Source organism: Sus scrofa, chromosome 10, assembly GCF_054392235.1.
Source record: "Sus scrofa isolate SSC_HxYL_T2T_F1_AM1 chromosome 10, Sscrofa_HxYL_maternal_Yorkshire_Landrace_v2.0, whole genome shotgun sequence".
NCBI classification, from domain to species: Eukaryota; Metazoa; Chordata; class Mammalia; order Artiodactyla; family Suidae; genus Sus; species Sus scrofa.
The window spans coordinates 69,156,131-69,173,023 of NC_139392.1; the positions used below are offsets into that span (position 1 = coordinate 69,156,131).

Genomic DNA, 16,893 nt, shown 5'->3' on the forward strand with positions numbered 1-16,893 from the left:
TGAATGTGTGTACAACACCACCGCCTGGGCTCAAAGTTTGGCTGAATCATTCCATTTGTGCTTTTCACACCGGGTGGGGGGGATCTATAGATTCCCCTCTATCTAAAAAGGTAACATTTTTTTTCTCTCAGAGGTAGTTCATAATTACATTTTCCAGAGTAAAAAGTAAACTTTCTTACTGCTGTAAAATTTAAAAGGTAATTATTTTCCTTCTGTTGGAACACTGTAACATATTTGAATATACTTTTTTCTTGCCATTTCCAATACTTTTTTTTAATGACACTGTGAAGGAAAGCCTATTAGGAAATGAAATTCCACTGACAATTTATTTCAGCCTTTAATATATTTTCTACTAAAAATCAAGCTGTCAAGACCAGAAAATATTACTGGTTTTGTTACTACAAAAAAAAAAAAAAACAAGTGAGAATTTTTAATTCACAAAGGATGAAAACACAAAACATTGATCTCATTGTACACACAATATTACAATAAGCTGATTAGCTGTAGGCTAATAAAACACTTAAGACTTCACATACACGTGTGTGCTTTGAAACAAGAAACACAGGACAATTTTAATCTTTGATATGTTCAAAACTACCAAGAGAGAGAACATCACTGATCTGAGTATAACTGCATTTCTGGCATACAATCACTACATAGGCCAGGCCTAAAGCATACTGTGTATTGTTAAGGACATCTTTAGGCAAATATAAACATTCTCACCCTGGGGGTTTTTTCTTCCTCCCCAATCTACTTTCCCACAGCGGTCAGGTAGCTTGGTTTGTTACCAATTTAACAAGACCACAACAACACAAAACAGTTTCACCATAAACTCAGGTGAGAGGTTTTTAGACGGATCATACAAAAAAAATATTTGTTCCCGAGGAAGGCAATTGGTAAATTAAAAAAGCAACCCTAAGAAAAAGAGTCCTGGTTACAAATCATCCTTTTTCAAATATTGATGAAGAAGTAAAGAGTGGGGGCAGGGGTGGGGGCGGGTGGAGGGGGCCCTGGTGTGGCGGGAGCAGAAAAGGTGTGAAATGAAGAAAACATATTTGCCACAGGAAATATTGGATTCCGTTGACTTTTTAAAAATGAGGTATAAGAGTGTGCCAGTCAATGCAAAAACAAACAAAAAAAAAATTAAAAACCAAAATGCACGTTTCCGATGGAAAAAAATCTCTAAACCTCTTATAGCTTTCTTTATTCAGATTAGACATTTCATATACAGCAGTTAATCTAGAAAAATACATTTTAAAAAATCTTCAGCAGACCATGCTCTCTGTAACAAAACCTGCCAAACCCTGTTTTATTATACAAACCACTCTACATTAGTCATGTAAAAAGAAATTCTCAAATTTAGCAAAGTCATTTTCGATCTGACAGCCATCTGATTTACATAGGGTTTTCCACTATTCAGACTGCAGAGTTAGAATTCTGTAATAAATTTTTTTTCTAATGTATTCTGTACATATTAAATAATCTAAAAGGTTCCTCTTGTAGTGCATTTACCATTTAGCAAGTCTATTCAGTTATTTTTCCAGTACCATTTGCATTACAGTGATTTGCCTGGAAATGTAATTAAAGTCTGAAAGTGCACACCGTCAACTTTCTCAAATAACGGCCTATTTCTGGAGGAAACCTAAGATTCACGGAGAAGATTACCGATACCGTGATTAGACACGGAGGGTTAGAATGTACTCTGAGACTATACAACACAATTATATACAGAAGCTGGAGGATGGTGAGTCTTGAGCCTGTATTTACATCAAATCACGGTGGTTTCCACAGGGTCATTACCAAGAAGTCAGTATGGCACTAGGTATAATTAGGATTGTTAGCTACGAGTCAGGGTAGCACGGACAGCCCCCAGATACCCTGCACTGGCTATATGCTAAATTAAACTCCAGTTTATCACAGTGTTTTCAGTACTATTAATTAGTGTGCTGCCCAAACAAGCAACTAAGATATCCAGGAAGGAGACACGGCAAAGGGCAGCAAGCCTTCACCAAGGGCTCACGCCTGGGTTATCAGGGGTCCTAGCACTTACAATGCCACTGCATGCAGACACCCTGAAAAAGAAATACACAGGTTTCAAAACAGAGATACTTCATGTTGCTTAAAATGCCCAGGAGCGTTTTCAAAAGAATTGATAGTGAGTCCTCTTCCAATGGGTGATGAACCTATCCAATCGTGAGAAGAAACTCTATATTTTCCAGTTTAAGGAGGGGAAAGAAAAAAAAAAAAAATCTAGTATTCTTACCAAATTCTCCAGTGTATATGACTGGTGAGAATTGCAAGTTTGGAATTTTGCTGAAATTCAGAGTATGAAATGCAAAACATTCAGGAGAAAATTAATTCAAAAGTACACACAGTTCTATCAACTCGCAACAAAGCAGCAAATATGAGGGCCTAACACACATCCATCTGGACTCTCCCATTCCCTTCTGATCCCTCAAAAAAGTGCAAAATCAGTCACTGCTTGGTCCAAAAATAAAATACGTCACGTCTAAGGATCTGAAAGCTGATGAAATCCGGCTTCTAGTCCACAGGTTGTCTTCAGTAAGAGTCAACGTCCGAAGATGGAATTTATTTCCAGAAGAATTAATTCCACAATCTGATTTTGGTAGACAGTATGAACCGCTATGTTACCAGTCTCCTTCTCTGGCTTTAACAGAGTGGGACCAAAAACAATCGCTATACTCTGGTAGGTCATGCGGTTCCTTTCGCCATTTTCTATCACTCTAAGGGAAACAAAAAGTTGTTACGAGAGAGTAAAAATCAGGGAAAATTCTTCAAATAGTATTGTAAATATGGACAGTTTGCATTTTGAAAAGAGAAATAATGCTCATTTCCTAAGGTACATATAAACTACCCGAGTAGAACTCAGTTCGAATGGCACGGGGAAGCTTTCTTGTGGGTAAACATAGCTGAAAGGTGTAATTATACACAGCCTCACCAACTTTAAATGTATGATACTTCAGCTAAGTGTTTAAAATAAGACATAGATTTGAATACATGCTACAATTCAGGTAACAATGATTTCTCCGCTGGGTTGACAAGGAGAAAATCTAAGAAAGGCACAGAGATTCAACTTCCAATTTTACTCATTTTATCCTTTTTTTTTTTTTTTAATAAATTTCTCATGCTGTGCTCATTTATTTTAGTAATCTTGTGTTCTTTCCAACAGAAGTTTTAGCTTAACTGTAGACTGACTTAGACCTATGATGGCTTTACTTTAAGGTAACTGAATAGTCCTCACTTAAATCACCAACCTCATCTTCAAAATAATTAACTTTAGCAACGACTTCTGAACACTTACTCCGTGCTGGGCCTGCTATAAATGCCTCCTATTTTAAATCTACTTGAATGTATTCTTCATACCAAACCATTTTACCTATGAGGAACTGGGGCTCAAAGAAGTTAGCTTTCCTGCATTCCAAAGACAGCAGACGGCATGGCTGAGCTGTGAGCCTGGGTCTGTGTGACCCTGGGCCAGGGGTCCTGCACCACGCACGTCCCACACCTGTGCAGCCCTCCAACCTTCCCTCTCTCCCAGACTACTCCTCCTCTTTTGTGCAGAGATCCCCACCTTTTGAGATGTCTGAACAGAATCTGCATCGTGTCCTGATTGGGCTTTGGCAGCTGTCTGATGAGGTCCTTCACAGCAGAGACACGCTGTCTTGGTTCTTGTTCTGAAAAAAAAACAATAGCTGGAGGCTCTGCACCAGACTGAAGGCAGGGACATTATTTTGGAACCTGACATTTGGTGATACACAGTGACATCTGGTGGTCATATATGAAATTTCTGGAGTAAAGCAACCCTTTGAAATAACTAGTTTAAAAGACCAAATGCAACTGTAGCAACTTAATCTAGACAAAGGATTTTCAACATCCAGGGGGAAAAAAATCGAGTGCAATTAGATACTTACTAATTGCATTCACAAAATCATTAAAATGATTAAATGTAAAGAGAGGTTCTGGTAATTCTCGGAAAAACATCTTGAGCGCTCCAGTGATGACGTGAATATCTTCCCATTTACTATCATTCAAGTCCAACTTCTCATCTGGAAAACAGTAGGAACGAAAAATTTTTTGCAATTATTTTAAAAAGATTCTAACAATTATGATTGGCTGTTTTGTATACAACAAGGGGGAGTGATCTTACCATGATTGACTGCAAATCTCAGCTTCTGGATCACTGCAAGGTTGCCACTGACTCTGTATATACCATCAATGTCCAACCCTAAGAGACAAATGATAATTTTATGTTTAAAGTACTTTTTGGCCTCTTCTAAGGATGCTTTCATGATCTGCAATTCTTATTTATTAACATCCGCCTAAAATAAAATTACTCTTCCTCTAAATGGCTTTTTATAGATGCTCAGCAGGGAGAGAGGGATAGAGATTCACTCTGAATTATTCAATAAACGGCCACAAATCTACTTTGTTTATCATGTAGTTTGTGGATCATCTCAAGGAAATCATCTCAGACTTGAAATACTAGCAATTTAAGATAAACTTCAGCAAACACCTGAGGATAATTCAAAAGGTAAAGGGAGCCAGTAGATAAAATCTGCCCACCTGTTTCTTTGAACATCATTAATAATGTAAATGCACATATGAAGGCACTCTCTGAAAAGTGTCATATTAAGTGCTTGTAATAAATAAACAAGACAGCAACTAAAATAACCATTCTATAAGAACAACTGACAACTTAATACAACATTAATTTTTTACATATGGGATAGAATCATCTGAAATTCACACAATGTAGCCCCAAAATTCAGATTCAATAAATTATAATGATGCATACACTTAACATGATCTATTCATTTAACTTCCAATAAAGGCAAGGGTCATGGCGCCTCTGCTGTCTCAGTGACAAGGGTCAGAGAAGAGATCTGTGACTGGCAGAAATTACCTATTATGCCAATATTTTAATTATACAAGATGTTGTTGATAATATACTGATATAAATTAATGTGAATATAGTTAGATACTGTCCTATTTTTTGGCCACGGCTGTGGCATGTGGAAGTTCCTGAGCCAGGGATTGAAATCAAGTCACAGCAGTGACAAAGCTGGATCTTTAACTCACTGAGCTACCAGGGAACTCTAAGATACTGTCATTTTTATATTTTTTATTTTTTTGTCCTCCTAGGGCTGCAGCCATGGCATATGGAGGTTCCCAGGCTAGGGGTCTAATCAGAGCTGTAGCCACCGGCCTACGCCAGAGCTACAGCAATGCAGGATCTGAGCCGCTTCTGCGACCCACATCACCGCTCACGGCAACGCCGGATCCTTAACCTACTGAGCGAGGCCAGGGATTGAACCCGCAACCTCATGGTTCCTAGTCCGATTTGTTAACTACTGCGCCACAACGAGAACTCCGAGACACTATTATTTTAAAAGCCAGTATAGGGAGCTCTTTTGTGGCACAGCAGGATTAGGATCCGGCATTGTCACTGAAGCAGCTCCAGTCACTGCTGTGGCAAGGATTCAATCACTGGGTACTTGCATATGTGGAGGGTGCAGCCAAAACCAAAAACAAAACAAAGTAAAAGCTAGCATATGTATTAAAAACATGTTAAAATTAACCAAAACAGAAATTCCTTTAAGCCTTGTTTCACAGGAAATGACATAAAGAGGATGTGTCTGTTGGGACACTTTGTAGTTGATCTGGATATAGTTCTCACCTCTTCTATACTGTCGAATCATTTCTTTTTTTTTTCTTTTTTTTTTTTTTTTGCTATTTCTTGGGCTGCTCCCGCGGCATATGGAGGTTCCCAGGCTAGGGGTTGAATCAGAGCTGCAGCCACCAGCCTACGCCAGAGACACAGCAACGCTGGATCCGAGCCGTGTCTGCAACCTACACCACAGCTCACAACAACGTCGGATCGTTAACCCACCGAGCAAGGGCAGGGACCGAACCCGCAACCTCAGGGTTCCTAGTCGGATTCGTTAACCACTGCGCCAAAATGTCAAGTCATTTCTTAGTAAACACAGGTTCATAATCACTACCTTCTTCATTTTAAGCAAATGCCATCTCCAAATGGCTTCAAGGAATACCATATGCTTAATCAATCATAAGTACTGAACATTCAATAGTTGACTGCAAAGCTCTTAATTTGAAACAGTACACAAATGTAAGGTTTTTTTGGGGGGAAAAAAAAGATGCTTTTCTTGGAGTTCCCGTCGTGGCTCAGGGGTTAACGAATCCAACTAGGAACCATGAGGTTGTGGGTTCAATCCCTGGCCTTGCTCAGTGGGTTAAGGATCCAGCATTGCCGTGAGCTGTGGTGTAGGTTGCAGACGCAGCTCGGATCCCGTGTTGCTGTGGCTGTGGTGTAGGCCGGCAGATATAGCTCCAATTCGACCACTAGCCTGGGGAACCTCCATATGGCAAGGGAGAGACCCAAGAAATGGCAAAAAGACCAAAAAAAAAAAAAAAAGATGTTTTCTTGATAATTCACAACTATAAAGAACTTCTGTACACCATTCAAAAATCACAAAAATTCCTAGGGATTTTCATAGGAATACAATGGGTTGGTGTGCTTATTTAACACTTTTTAAAAAATCATTTTCTTACCATATTCTTCAACATGTTCAATGCACAACTTCACAAATTTTGGCACTGTGCTGTTCTCTCTCTGACACAGATTAGCAAGATTGGCTCCAAATACCTGATCTGAAAAAGATTTAAAAAAAAAAACAAAAAAAAAACGGTCACCTGGCTAAAATTCCGTTCACAAAATGGCTAAAACCATTCAGGGCGGGTAGAAGACATCCCTGCATGAAGACACTACCATGACACACGGCTGTCTGACCTGCACCCTGCCTGCCTCCTCCAATTCCATTCCGAGTTGTCTTCCTCCTGGACCAAGCTCCACCAGCCACACAACTCCCTCCCGTCCGGCTCCCTTCTTGCTTTCTACTCCATCCCCACAATCCCCAGCCTCCAAACAGAGCTCCTCCTCTTGACTCGCAGCCTCAGTTGAAATGTCACCTCCTTAGAAGAACCCCTGACCACCCTAAGGTACTCCAATTCCAGTCACTCTGTTTTAGGGAGTATTCATGGAAGGCATCAGTACCCTCAATCATTCTGTCCACCTCTCATGTCTACATAAGTTTCATATGGGCAGGGACCCTGGAATTCCTGAACACCAAGAGATATTCACAGTGCCTAGCCTCAGGCCTACCGTGTAGCAGATGTCCAAATATTTTTTAAACATGCTGTGTGACCATAAAATACATCAAAATCTGTCCTAGTAATCTTTCAACCCAACAGTTGGGAAATTCCACACTGGTGCTAAATATTCAGGAAAACAAACAAATAGATACAGGATTTGAAGCAGATGATCAACACCAGAAAGTGGTAACAGTTTATATTTCTCACTGAAAGGCCTGATGAACAAGTTAGCAGCACTTTCTATTTGTTTGTAGGCTTTCTAAGCTCAGTATGCTAAATTCACATGCATGATCTGGGGCTGCCTGTTTAACCTTAACTCTTTAAGGCTGCTAATGTGAACCACTTAATTAGCAGAACTCTGCCTAAAAGTTTCAAGTATCTTTTAAATGAAAGTCATTTGTGTATTTTAATTTAGATGCTCTGCCAACAGATATTCCAGCCATGGACTTTGTTAGGAACTTCATAATCAAAGACAGCTATAATATATATGGTATATATTATGGTACCTTTTCCTACATTTTCATTTTGAGTCATGTATTAGAAAATTTTACCTTTGAAATTAAATACGCTTGTAAGAACTAAAGAGATGTACAAGTATATGTGATTTTTAAGAAATACTTTCCTTTAAGAAAAAATCCTGTTACTGCATTATGGCTGTTATACATGAAAAAAAATGTAAAAATTCATTAGGAAAAAACACTTTACACTAATTTTTAAATTACCTTAAATGAGAAGTAAAGACAAAAATTAAGAATAAAATTGCTCATTATTTTTCTTCTTTCTCTCCACTTATTTATCCAATTTCTTCTCATCAGTGCATCGTAAAACTAAAAATCTTTATTGTCATGTCTTCTAAAAATCTGGCACCCATTCCATCACACCCACAAAGTTCCCCTGGTACAGAGTTTCTAAAAACCTAATTTGGTATTCATGCCTTGTTCATCAATGCTTTAGTTAAAACTCTTCATGTGCATCAAAAAAATCAATTTTAATTACTCAAATGTATTTTAATCACTAGATCTGATAACTTTACAAATAAAGAATAAGAAGACATTCACTGTTTGGAAATTTTTCAGCTTTTAATTTAAAATGCCTTATTTCTGATTTTGGCCAAAGCTCATTATTATAAACATCATTTCTACCTACCTTTAATATAACCTTTTTCACGAACAGCTTGCAAAGTGGGGCGTCGTGTAAGAAACTTCTTTAAGTTTTTCTTGGTTTTTTTCTGTTCTGAAGAATCTATGCTAGAGACTTTTGTGGCTTAAAACAGACAGATGTTAGGCATTTCATAAAATGAAGACTTTTTTGATGAAAATTTTTCCACCTAGCACTCAAAATATATGAATCTCATACATAAAAACCACAATATGCAAATTAAGTTATTCTAACTTTAATATGGTTTAAGAGTAACACATGAAGAATCAAACACAGGAGTTCCCATTGTCAGGGGGTTAAGGATCCGGCATTGCTGTGAGCTGTGGTATAGGTCACAGACGTGGCTTGGATCCTGCACTGCTGTGGCTGTGGTATAGGCCGGCAGCTGTAGCTCCAACTGGGAACTTCCGTATGCCACAAGTGTGGCCCTAAAAAGCAAACAAACAAAGACCCATCAACTGTAATAAAAAAATTTTTTTAAAAAACAAAAGACCCAATTTCAAAGTGACAAACCCAACAAAACATTTCATTTTTATCACTAAACACAGACCACAGACTGTGCCTTCTTTGGTAAATGTGCCAAGACATCCCTAAGTTACTCTAATTGATCACAAATGATACTAATAGTCTTGGACTCTCCATTAGTTTCAGAAGGTAAAATGCCCAGCAAGAATAAACATTCCTATAAAATGTAAGCAAAATCCCTACCGTTCCCTGTCCTTACTGAACTAGGAGTCGAGGGCTATACCTGTGTACATACCCACAATTATTTGCACTTCAAGCTAGACTCATCATAAGTATCCCTACTCTGAGTTAAGGATAGTACCACCCCAATTTCTACATTGCCTGCAGACCTGATTAGTTTTTCAGTTAACACTAACAAAAATTCAAAAAGTCAATTTCTTGAAAATAACATATTTGAAGAAAGCTGAGAGCACAAATACTATTAGTAAAGAACTAAAATAAAAATTTCCTGGTTTACACTGTGGTATGATGGCATGCTAAGTTCATTAGTATGTGGGAGAACCAATGGTCTAATCATTCAGTTCATATGAAGACCCATAAAGTTCTCAGTTAAATGTGGATTTGTTTAAACTGGATTTAACAAAGTTCAGAGTCATGGCTAATGGCCTATTTGAACCATGTTATTCACAAGGGGCCAGTGTTAGAAAACACAATCCTTAAAACTGCAGGTGTTTCTCTGGTCCTGTATGTATATGTGATCTGGAGATGAAACACATGCAGCTACCTGCAGAGATGCACCCCAGTCAAAGGCCCAGGAAGGAACTGTGGGACTTATCCCACAACTTTGGACTTCTTACTTAAAGTCTAAGAGTTAGTCGAGAATCTTAATTATATATTTTTTCCATCAATAAAGTTCAGCTTCCTAGAGTCCTCAAAAGAAGTACATTGTGTTGTGTGCATTTTTTTCTCTTGAAAAAGTATCACAGTATCTTAACATGAATACAACGTCATGAGGTGCACATGCTAAAGCTGAAAGATGAAGAGTTAAAGAGGTGAGAGAACACCAAGGTTGCAACTACTTCACCTTACAACTCTTTTTTTTTTTTTTTTTTTTTTGGTCTTTTTAGGGCTGCACCTGCAGCATATGGAGGTTCCCAGGCTAGAAGTCAAATCAGAGCTGAGCTGCCAGCCTACAGCCACAGCAACCCAGGATCCAAGCTGAGTCTGTGACCTACACAACAGTTCACAGCAATGCAGGATCCTTAACCCACGGAGCAAGACCAGGGATCGAACCTGCATACTCATGGATACTGGTTGGGTTCGTTACTGCTAAGCCATGATGGGAACTTCCATTTTACAACTCTTGAAACACTGGAGGTGGTACTCAGCTTCTTGTTTACATCTTTGAGGAGCTAAGAGTATAAGGTCACTTAAACCACCAGCAAACCAGAGAAAGAAAAACTTACAACGAAATTTCTTCGGGTCCTTATGGTCCTTTTCTCTATCGTGCTTTTCTATTCCTGGTGAGTCTGGTGTCTCCTCTTCAATTGCTTCATCAGGTTCTACCACCTGTGGGTTAGAGGTTTTCCAAACACATTATTTTTTAGCCACACCTGTGAAAGTTCCTGGGCCAGGGATTGAATCCAGTTCCACAGCGGTAACAATGCTGGATCCTTAACCCGCTGAGCCACCACCACCAGGGAAGTCCAAACACATACTATTTTTGATGTTATTTTAGATACAATTCTTAGAAAGACCAGTAATCGACTCTTCCAAATGATTTTAGGGAACCAATTCATATGCAGGGATGTATGATTTAGACCTGATAAATCTTTACAAATACCCCCCCATCGATGGCATTAATTCTGAATTTCAATAAAGAAAAAATTACTGATAATTCACAGGATAATGGGTTTGTACTGATGATCAGGCTATCTCATTGTGATCAACATGTCAGCAACAGCAGTAACATTTCTGGTTAACAGTACAAAGTAAAGCTAAATAGCAAAGGCCCACAGACTGTTTCACACCAGCAGTCTTCTAAAACTGCACTTCGTGCCAATAGTTCATCACTAGTCACAGACCCATAGATGTCAGGGATTGAAAAAAAGCCCATAGCTCATTCAGAGCCTAAGGTCATTGTTTCTCCATTTTTTTGAAGTTTTGTTTTAGTTAATCTATAATGTTGTGACAATTTCTTCTGTACAACAAAGTGATTCAGATATGTATACATCCATTCTCTTCCAGATTCTTTTCCCACACAGACGATCACAGAATACTGGGTAGAGTTCTCTGTGCCTCGCACTAGAGCGGGTCCCCATTGGCCAGTCATTCCAAAGACCTCGGTGTGTACGCGCCAATCCCAAAACCCATAACTAAGCTCACTTTTACAAGTTAAAAAACTAGACTGAACTCTCAAAGCTAAAAACATTGCTCTGCCTTTCACACTGAGGTCCTAACTCCACCTAGGATTGTATACAGTGTATGGGAAGGTTCCAATTTCTTCTTGGATGTCCAGCTGACCCAGCACCATGCCCTATCTGGCCCAGAGTCCAAAGGCGCATGGGTCTGTTTCCAGGCTCTTTTTCCTGTCCCACAGGTCTTACATCTATCCCAGTATGGATACCACCAGTACTGTAGTAACTACAATAGCTTTATAAGGTCTTGACGTGATACAGCAAGTCTTCTTCAAGGGTGTCTTGGATATTCTTAGCCCACTGCATTTCTGTATCAAGTTTATTTCTCCTTCTTTTTAGGGCCACACTTGTGGCATATGGTAAGTATTCGCTATCTATGACGATGTGGGTTCGATCCCTGGCCTCAATCAGTGGGTTAAGGATCTGACATTGCTGCAAGCTGTGGTGGAGGTCAGAGATGAAGCTCGAATCCGGTGTTGCTGTGGCCGTGGCGTAGGCTGGCAGCTACATCCATTTCAACCCCTAGCCTGGGAACGTCCAAATGCCACAGGTGCAGCCATAAAAAAAAGTTTAAGAAAAGGAGATTGAAGAGTTAAAGAATGTCCAAATTACAAATCTGGGTGTTTTGAACTGGGTGAATCATAGAATTTTAGAGCTTAAAAGGACACCTGGAGACAATCCAGTCTAATCTCTGTTTTATAACTGAGGCCCTTACAAATAATGAAGCATCTTCTACACTGTCTCTGAAAGACCCCTCAGCCCTTACTAAAGTCAGAGATTTCAACGTTTGCTTCTGTCTCCATTTAGTTTAAAACCATGACATATTCTCGGAATATTCATTTTCATTTCACTTCTGTCACTGACACATGATCTTTCATCAGGAGCCACATCCCCATATGGTCGGGGGTAAGAATAGAGTCTAAGAAAGTACAGCCTCTAGATGTTTGTTACTGCTCCTAGAAACAAGGCTTCAGTATATAAATGTGAGCCTCTTTTAGGTTATAACAGACACGAGAACAAATCTGCCAGGAACATGAGGATACTCTGTACTAGAAAGGTCACTAGGAAAGAAAAAGTGCAAATAATGAGATGACAGCTTCATTTGTCTCACCATTTTGCACAGGACCTGTTTCCACCAGAGTGCCATTTGCAACACATTCATTCAATGAATAAATACCACCTACTAGGCACAGCTGGAGTGTCCCTCCCTCTTGAGCTGCCTTCTCTTTGAACCAAGGCCTCAAGTGAAAATTATGTGAAATCCACAGGAGGCAAACAGCCTACAAATGAGGACCTTAAATCATTGGGTGGCCCTTGGAGAACTGCTGACTACTGTCTTTCCCATCTCTGTCAAAACATGTATTTTTGGAATTCCTGCTGTGGCACAATAGGACAGGCAGTATCTCAGGAGCACCAGGACACAGGTTCGAACCCTGGATCCAGGGTTCAGCGTTGCTGAAGAAGCAGCAGCAGCGTACATCACAACTGTGGTCTGGATCTGGTTCTTGGTCCAGGAACTTCCATATGCCGCCAGGTGGCCAAAAAAGGAAAAAAAAATGTGTTTTTATTTTCATTTATTTATTTGGCTGCACCTGCGGCATGCAGAAGCTCGACAGCCAAGGATCCAATCGGTCTCACTGCAATTACCACAGCCACCAGAGTGACAATGCCCGAATTCCACCAGGGAACTCCAAAATATGGTTTTTTAAAAGTGCTTCTTCACATATAAGTTGCAAACTAGATACACAATAACCAGTTGGAAATCCAAGAAGAAAAATAGTAAAAAAATTTGGAGTTCCTGTCATGGCTCAGTGGAAACGAACCCTTCTAGCATCCATGAGGACGCAGGTTCAATCCCTGGCCTCGCTCAGTGGGTTAAGGATGTGGCATGTAGGTCACACATGTGGTTTGAATCCCACACTGTTGTGGCTGTGTAGTGTAGGCTGGCAGCTACAGCTCTGATTCAACCCCTAGCCTGGGAACTTCCATATGTCATGGGTGCGGCCCTAAAAGCCAAAAAAAAAAAAAAGGTAAAAAAAATTTACCGAAAGCAAACACATACCTGGTTACTGATAGTACTACTAAGAACTTTAAACCAATCATTAATAACAGTGTCATTATCAGACTGAATCAGCAGTTCTGTTCCTTGACGGGTTTTCAGCTTTAGGAGGGGGAAAAGAAAGTACAGTTAGTGATTTCAACCAGGTAAACAAATATGCTTAATTCAAAGTCTGCAAAACCACCAGCAGAAGATTAGATGCCTTATTTTATATTAATAGTGATCAGAGGTTACAGTACAACACAGCAAGAGAACATATTTTATTTGGGCTAAATTATTTCACAAAACATGACATTTTTCTCACAATTAATTCTCAGTGAAAATCTTACAACTAAGGATCCCAAGCTCCATCAATGTAAGTGCCACAAAACTTGATGAAATCTAGGACACTTTATCATTAGAAAGTAAGTTCAAGTATCCAAGCTCTGCATTTGTAAATTAAATTTGACACATTATTTATTTTAAAAAAATTAAATATATGCCATTTTTATGTAAGTCTAAGAAATTTTTTCTCCCTCTGGTTAAAAAATAAATGTAGAAAGAGAATATATGAGAGATAGACTTTTATTAGTCCCTATTCAATCAGGAAATATAATGACTTAGTACAGGTTCTTTACCCACTGTGCCACAGTGGGACCTCCCTGTTTATGATTCCATACGAAGGCAATAACCAATTTATGCATCATTTCTTTGGTTCAAAGTTTCTCACACTTGATTGATGAAAATGTAGTTACAGAAAATATTCCTTCTATTTTCTGTTTGGTAAATGTTTGATTTTCTTTCTTCCTAGGGGAACATACGGCAATGGTTCCCAAACAGCATTTTCAGACATATTCCTCAAACAATTCCTGGAAGAATGTTTTAAAAGTATTCCCCCCAAAATAAACCAAAAATCTATTATGTGATATTAATTTGGGAAATACTGGACTGAAGAAAGGTAAACAAGATTCTGTTGTTCAGAACTTATCAGAGGTTTGATATTCCGAAGTGTACTGTGATTTTCTAAGAGAGGAATAAAATATACACTGTTTCCCAAATTTATACACCTATGGGATCCTTTTCATTTTGAAAAGAAACAAGGCTAAATCAGGAAACTGTAACTTCCTTTCTTGCCTTTCTTTCTAGAGAGTAGGCCAAGCCCAAAAACCTATATTGAATGTTTACTGTGTGTAAGACACTCTGTTACCAGGTCTTACTTTAAAATAAAGAGAAATGCAATCTCTTCACTTAAAATTTTTTTTTCATCATACAGTGGGGGGAGAATAATTTATAGATGATAACTCAAGGTATATGAAAATAAATGCTATTTTAAAAGCTTAAAGAAGCAGCATCTGTGTTTTGGTAGTTTCTTGTGGATGCTGGATGGAGGTAAAGTGAAAGTCATCAAGATTACACCTGGTTCCACTTGGGAAATATCAACTATTCCAGTCTGTCTAGACAACAAATAGGCAAGATAGGAGGCTCAAAGGAAGGGTAGATCCGGAAGATTACATGCAAAGATGGTCTGTGTGCACAGCCTGCTGGAGTGTGGCTTGCTGCTCCCCGCTACTCAGAATCCTTGCCGGGCCTTCTACCTTGCTTTAACCCACAGAAGACACTGGCGTTTGACTCTTAAGATCCAAGCCTCAAGAAGCTCTGCAGGGAGTTCCCATTGTGGCTCACCAGTAGTGAACCTGACTAGTATGCATGAGGATGCAGGTTCGATCCCTGGCCTCGATCAGTGAGTTAAGAATGCAGCATTGCTGCGAGTTGTGCGGTGGGTCGCAGATGCGGCTCTGATCCCGCATTGCTGTGGTTGTGGTGTAGGCCGGCAGCTATAGCTATGATTCGACCCCTAGTCTTGGAACTTCCATATGCCAAGGGTGTGGTCCGAAAAAGACCAAAAAAAAAAAAAAAAAAAAAAAAAAAAAAAAAAGCAGCAGCAGCAGCAGGAGCTCTACAGTCCCTACTCTGGCCATTTTAGAACTGACATGTGAAGACTGGGGTCACCTCCTTGAGGAAAAAAGATCCAGTGAGAAGGAGCCCAGCCAAGAGCTGGCACCAACAGTGGACATGGGAACGAGGCCATCCGGCCCCTCACGCTGCTGGACAACTGAAGCCCCATGAACAGCACCGCATGAGGTCAGAAGAACCACTCGGCTCAGCACAGGCCAAATTGAGCCAACAAATGGTTCTCTCCTCAGGCAGCAACAAGTAACTGACAGAGGACTGTGTATGACTGTGGATGGTCTTTTATGACAAATGGAAATGTCTGAATTTGTTTTTTAATATTAAATTTTGTTGGTAAAGGGGACCACATCCTTTTATTGTTGCTGGGGAAAGCAAGACTTGTGGAACAAAGGCAGGTAAGATATAATCTGAGATCCGAAGCCAAGCTTTCTTCCTTGAATTATGATACAAACTGACTTTATGACTAACTTGGCCTTAACGAGTCATACTAGAAGACAATTTCCCAAAATAATTCAATATAAAACATACAATCACTATGGTTAAGAATGTGAACTACACTTAGAAAAAAAATTACCTCAAATACGTTCTTCTTGCTGGATTTATCCTTTGATGCCATCTCAATTGTTGCCCCTCTGAGGTCCACTGTGAACTCTGGTTTGGACTGATTACTCCCAAACTTCATTTGAGAAAAAAGGAAAAACGTTTTTGTTACATTCATGCACATATGTGTATCCAAAAAGAATTAAGACCAATTTTATATTATTAGTAATAACTCAAACAGGTGATCACCTAGAATGCTTCCTTTCCCTTTTTTTTTTTTTTTCTTTTTTGCTTTTTAGGGCTGCACCAGTGGCATACAGAGGTTCCCAGGCTAGGGTCCAATCAGAGCTACAGCTGCTGGCCTACGCCACAGGTGCAGCAATGCAGGATCCAAGGCACATTTGCAATCTACACCAGAGCTCAAGGCAGTGCCAGATCCTTAACCCACTGAGCGAGGCCAGGGATCAAACTCGAATCTTCATGGATCCTAGTCGGGTTCGTTAACCTCTGAGCCACAACGGGAACTCCGCTTCCTCTCTTTTTATATTACAAAATAACAATTCCTATTTTAAGTTGAAAACTGTCTGTAAGACATGATTGTATACAGTTCATAGAAAAGGAAACAAAATGGCTCAGAACCCATCATTATTTTAAAAAATACAAACTAAAGCAGTACTAAAATCTTTTTTCCCCCATTAGTGCAACAACAACAATAAAGTTTGCTGAAAAACTCTCTTGGTGAGGCTGTAGAGTAATAGGCCCTCATTTGCAAGTGGGGTATAAACTGGTATGCCAAGAGAGGAAAAAATTGGTAATACTTTATTTTTTAATTTTATATTATTTTTTAGGGCCACACGTGTAGCATATGGAAGTTCCCAGGCTAGGAGTCGATTCAGAGCTGCAGCTGCCAGCCTACACCACAGCCATGAAAGATCCGAGCCTTGTCTGCGACCTACACCGAAGCTCACAGAAACACTGGATCCTTAACCCACTGAGCGGGGCCAGGGATTGAACCCAGGATACTAGTCAGGTTACCTGCTGAGCCACAACGGGAACTCCCTGGCAATAACTTTATTTACAAATGTATCAACACATGTATTCTTTGGTTCTGCA

The 16,893-nt window shown here is 39.5% G+C and overlaps 1 protein-coding gene across 22 annotated transcripts in view; it reads right to left on the reverse strand.

Annotated features, from left to right (window-relative positions):
- Positions 1-324: 324 nt before the first annotated feature.
- Positions 325-16,893, reverse strand: part of ARHGAP12 (Rho GTPase activating protein 12) — a 118,612-nt gene continuing 102,043 nt past the window's right edge. For 21 of the 22 annotated variants that reach the window (XM_021064804.2, XM_084980089.1, XM_021064803.2 and 18 more), the window contains 9 exons: positions 15,815-15,916; positions 13,294-13,392; positions 10,281-10,383; positions 8,338-8,454; positions 6,592-6,690; positions 4,169-4,246; positions 3,933-4,067; positions 3,593-3,695; positions 325-2,744 (listed from right to left, as the gene is read on the reverse strand). In XM_021064804.2, coding sequence (XP_020920463.1) covers positions 2,570-2,744; positions 3,593-3,695; positions 3,933-4,067; positions 4,169-4,246; positions 6,592-6,690; positions 8,338-8,454; positions 10,281-10,383; positions 13,294-13,392; positions 15,815-15,916 — 1,011 coding nt within the window. In that variant the 3' untranslated portion in view covers positions 325-2,569. Of the gene's footprint in view, positions 2,745-3,592; positions 3,696-3,932; positions 4,068-4,168; positions 4,247-6,591; positions 6,691-8,337; positions 8,663-10,095; positions 10,384-13,293; positions 13,393-15,814; positions 15,917-16,893 lie in introns of all 22 variants that reach the window. The other variant, XR_014817834.1, reaches the window with a different exon arrangement.